The sequence below is a fragment of the Papaver somniferum genome, chromosome 10 (assembly GCF_003573695.1).
Source record: "Papaver somniferum cultivar HN1 chromosome 10, ASM357369v1, whole genome shotgun sequence".
Lineage (NCBI taxonomy): Eukaryota > Viridiplantae > Streptophyta > Magnoliopsida > Ranunculales > Papaveraceae > Papaver > Papaver somniferum.
Genome location: NC_039367.1, coordinates 67,432,494 through 67,437,203, shown reverse-complemented (window position 1 = coordinate 67,437,203; position 4,710 = coordinate 67,432,494). Strand labels below are relative to the sequence as shown.

The 4,710-nt window shown below is 37.7% G+C and overlaps 1 protein-coding gene across 1 annotated transcript; it reads right to left on the bottom strand.

The window, feature by feature from the left end:
- Positions 1-1,056: 1,056 nt before the first annotated feature.
- Positions 1,057-4,299, bottom strand: LOC113316117 (probable ubiquitin-conjugating enzyme E2 23). The gene is made up of 6 exons (XM_026564339.1): positions 4,164-4,299; positions 3,220-3,744; positions 3,050-3,113; positions 2,596-2,735; positions 2,182-2,493; positions 1,057-1,866 (listed from the first exon to the last, which is right to left on the bottom strand). Exons 1-6 carry the CDS (start codon positions 4,233-4,235, stop codon positions 1,321-1,323), a joined length of 1,659 nt encoding a protein of 552 aa, XP_026420124.1. The 5' UTR covers positions 4,236-4,299; the 3' UTR covers positions 1,057-1,320.
- Between the last annotated feature and the right edge of the window lie 411 nt (positions 4,300-4,710).

Below are 4,710 nucleotides of genomic sequence, written 5' to 3'. Positions count from 1 at the left end.
TCTTTCACCCACTTCATCTCTTTTCCTTCTATCTTCTTCGTCATAAACCACCGCCTTATTCTTCTCCACATAATGGATATCACCACCACAAATCCTTAATAATCAAACATCAATTCTTCCACCACCGAGTCCACCAGCAACCAAACCAAGAGAGAATTGTTTAGTACCAGATCCAATATCTCCCAAGAAGTACAACTGAATGGGTCATTACTTGGACTTGGATATGAACGAGCAAGTGGTAATTCATCACCTGATGTAAAACGTATTCTATAAATTTCAATTACTGACTTGCTTCTCTTGAATATTCAATGAACAACAAGTCAAGGTAAAAATTATTCATCTGATTTAGGGTTTGTTCAATTAATTGCATGTCTATTTAAACTTTTCAATTGATGTTAGATATATGATCACTTCTTCTTCTTCACCATCTCTAATCGCATGTTAGGGTTTGTGATTCTATTTCTGGGATATTTGGGGTTTGTTGATGCTGGCTTGTTGCTGCAATGGAAGAATGATGTTGTTGTATATCGAATTGAAGGGTTTGGCTACGAATTTGAAGTCAAGAAGGAAATACAGGTTGGGTTGTGTATGAATTGAAATTTGATTCAGGTGGAGACGGATTTGTGGTGTTCATGAGATGAGGATAGATCGGTTTGTGCTATAATGGATTGATTAATTACTGTAATGGATTTTGTTATCTTCTGATATTGTTGAATACACATAAAAGTGTGAATTTATTTCATTGTGATTCAATACTTGATCAAAACTATCTTGATTAATCACTGTAATGGGATTTGGAATTTGGACATTTTTTTTTTTGAGTGAGTTTAGAAACATAACTGTAGTGGGTAAAAACCCGGTACCGACTTGCACCGGACCGGTATTACAAGTACAGGTACAAGTCCAGGTCCTCAAAATGAGGTACCGGTAAACTCCAGGTACAGGTACCGGGTTCATAAGAAACCCGGACTGTACCGGCCCATGTGCAGCCCTAAATGCCACTGTCAAAACAAAAAAGGGAAAGAAAAAAAAATTGATATTACCTGAAAACATTGCTATTTTTTATTCTAAGTATTTAAAGGTTCAGATTAATCTAAGAATTAATCAGGAAAGATTAATTAAAACTGTTTCCAAAAAATAAGCAAAGGTGACAGTTTTACGGCGCTTCCAGAGAGCGGAGATCTGAAGTTAAGCAAAAAAAAACATTTGCATTATATGCTAATATAGACACTTAAATACCTACACCTAATATATCTACAATATAGAAGTAAAAAGAAGCTTGAGGTTGCTGTTTCCAAACCAATGGTTCCATCAACTATTTTAGGGATGGGGATAATACTTGTAGCTTTTCCCAAAATGAGCTAGAGCATGAGCTTGACCCTGAGCTAGAGCATGAGCTTGACCCTGAGCCTGAGCATAAAGATCAGTACCATGGCCGAATGGATGAGCCATTGATAGAAAGTGAGCTGGGGAATGAGCAAGAGGTTGAAATTGAGCATGTAAATGATTAAAAGGTTGTAATTGAGCTTGAGGTTCAGCTGCCACAACTTGATCTTGCACCGGCTTGTAAAAATCTTTCTTTAAAACGTTAGTGTAATTGGATTCAGCTAACCTAAAAGCGTCTCCCAAGCAGATAAACTGCTCACAATCCTTAGCGCCATTTTGTAGAAATACTGGGACAAGGTTCCCTGCCATGGTACCAACTTCGCTCTTGAAGTGGGTTGAGCCGCTCTTTTGACCCTCATCTACGTCCTGCACTCCTCCTACAACACAACCAACCTGAGCACCTTCAATGTATGCTTTACAAGCCACCAAAATAGAGTGTGCTCGAAGGCGGAAATGCCCCAATACATAATCCTCAAAATGCTGCAGACAACAAGAAAATATAAGAAAAACTAAAGTAAATTTAAACGTCGGAACGAAAAAAATTAAAGACGGAAGACTAAATATTATGTGAGAAAGTGACTTGTTTTTGCTGGGTATTAGATGCCACCTTGTTAACATCACCTAATATTTTCAAGCAGTAATATTCTAACAGTCAAGAGGTAATGTGTAATTTAAGAGATTTTGGTACATAAACTGTCTAAGTGAGCATGTGTAAGAGATTACATGTGAACAGATTGAAAGAAAGTTAGCACGAAACCACACAAAAGACTGTTGAACCGGGTCTAGCCAACTAACCTTTGGGGGATTCTTAAGCGTGTACAGCATTGTCCTGCACGATAGTATAAATGTGCTCTCATTGTATTGCTGGGCAATCTTCTCACCATCTGGAGTACCAGCCGAGTGTTCATATCCAGGCTCATTGAAGTAGGGCTTTGTATTCAGCACCAGAGCTTGGATAGAGAGAAGCACTTGGAGCATAGTGGATTTCCCTGGGATCCACTTCTCATTCTTGTTCCCACTCCATGTGTTCAGAAGACTAAGGCAAACTTTCCCACAATTGTACAAGTTTGGATTTAACCGCAGATTATGTGAATGGTAGTGAACGAGCTAGCAGAAGAAATCCCAAACAAATTCACGTATACTTCTTACAGTAAAAAGCATGAGGGAAAGTTAATAATTATTAAATACAAAAGCATGACAAAAACATACCGGTGGTGTATCAGGATACTCCGAGGGAAAGTAGACATCAAAAAAAAAGAGGCCGTCGTGATAAGGAGTGCCAGCTGCACCTACAATCACGGCCCTTAAAAGATCCAATCTTCCTTCATAAACTCTAACAAATATAGTTTCTGACATAAACAAAAGACAAAAATATGAGATGGGAACAGATTCAGCGTATCACTACAGCATGAGAATTTTTAAAGGTTAGTAAAAGCAACAGGCTCAGCTGCTAATCATGAATTCGAGACAAAAGATATCCATAACTAACGCTGGTACTACTTAATTGATGCATTTACTTTACCTACATTTACGTGCTAATAACAAAGCATTCCCAAATCAAGCATTACCAATTACCAGATAGCATATAAAGACACTTGTGTTGTAATATTCTACTGGAAACTTCAAGTTATTAAACAAATTGAAAATCAGCAATTTAACCCACCAGGTAAATCCTTTTCTAGAAGTCTCCAATCCTGCTGGATTGCCTTAGCCCATTTCTGCGATGCCTGTCCAACATAGAGGAAAGTCAGACATCTGTTTATCCAAACATAATTTAGAAGAACGATTTGATGAAGAAAAATGCAAACAGCACATATCGTTAGAACTAGGCACCTGCTTTGTCTTGGTAACTGCCTTTGACTTATAGTGGTGGTCAGAGAAATCTGTAACTGTATCAAAACTTTTAAACGATCTAAATTTCACTATAGCTTCATCATCATCTTCAATAATAAGAAACTGTTTGGGAACAGTTGAACTGCTACACGGAACTGGGGGCCTCGTTCGATCAATTGGTTGGTAGTCCTCAACCAACCAAGGGACGGATGCTTCCGCACCAGGAGGGAGGTCTTCAGCATCAAATTTGGCTTGTAAAGCTACAACCTCATCATCGTACGACTTGAAATCACCATTATGGAATGATTCGTCAAATTCATAATCTGATTCTCCTTCTAAGTCAAGAACATTGTCTGAGTCATACATTTCTGACCCATCATCGTCTGAAATATCATTCACCACTTCATCTGGTTCTGCTGACATGACAGCCTTTCCCTTGTTATCTTTGTTAAACTTCTTGTAAACTTCAGAACTATCAGTTACATCTTCATCTTCATCAATCTCAATGATTTCATTAGGTACCACCTGACACAGATCAATGGTTACTTAGAAATCACCTTTTATACACCATCAGATGTAAATACGATAGGAAAGAAGAAAACCGCAAAAATAAGTCTCTACAAAACTGTTGAAGCAATCAAATTATCAATTTTGTGTCTCATGAGACATGATCTCCTGATTGTTCTGCAACCTAACACAGAATTAAAAAAGCTTAAGCAGCTTGAACCAGGAAACCCGCAATTAGGGTTTAAGGCAGTGAAAAACTAGTTAAAATGACCCTAATCCTAGTTTTTTCAGAAAAAGATGTAACCTTTATAATCACAAAAACCCATCAACATAAAGGAACAACCTTTACACAATAGATTCTGATAATCAATCATAATGGGGTTCATTTACCAAACAAAATAATGAGAAAGATGGTGGTAATTTTAACAGATATATACCTGAATCATTTTAAGCTTTTTACTAGCCTTATTAGAAGTACCTATAGAAGAACTAACTTCAAATTTGTCCATAGACGAGGGAAATGAAGGAAACGAAGTAATCCTGTATCACCGCGAATTAATAACAATAATACAGTACACACAAAAAGGAAAAAAGATAAGTTAAAAAGGAAGAAAAAAAATAAGTTAAAAAGAAGAAATCACTTGGATTTCCGATTGATGTATGTTGAGTAGGGCTGCACAACGGGTAGGGTGGGTAGGATATGGCCTATACCCGCCACCCTACCCGTTTACTGGCGGGTAAGAAAAATTTTACCCGCCACCCTACCCGCCTTTAAACGGGTAAGATCCTACCCTACCCGTTCTCTGGCAGGTCGGGTAGGGTGGCGGGTATAACCGTCTATATCACCTGTAATACAAAATTCATACTGTGTATTCTCAAGAAAAGCATAATTCCATGTTTACAGATGGCTAACCATAAAAAATGTACGAACAAAAGTATTCTCAAGAAAAGAGTTGTATTCTTTTTGAAATAGACGATGAATCC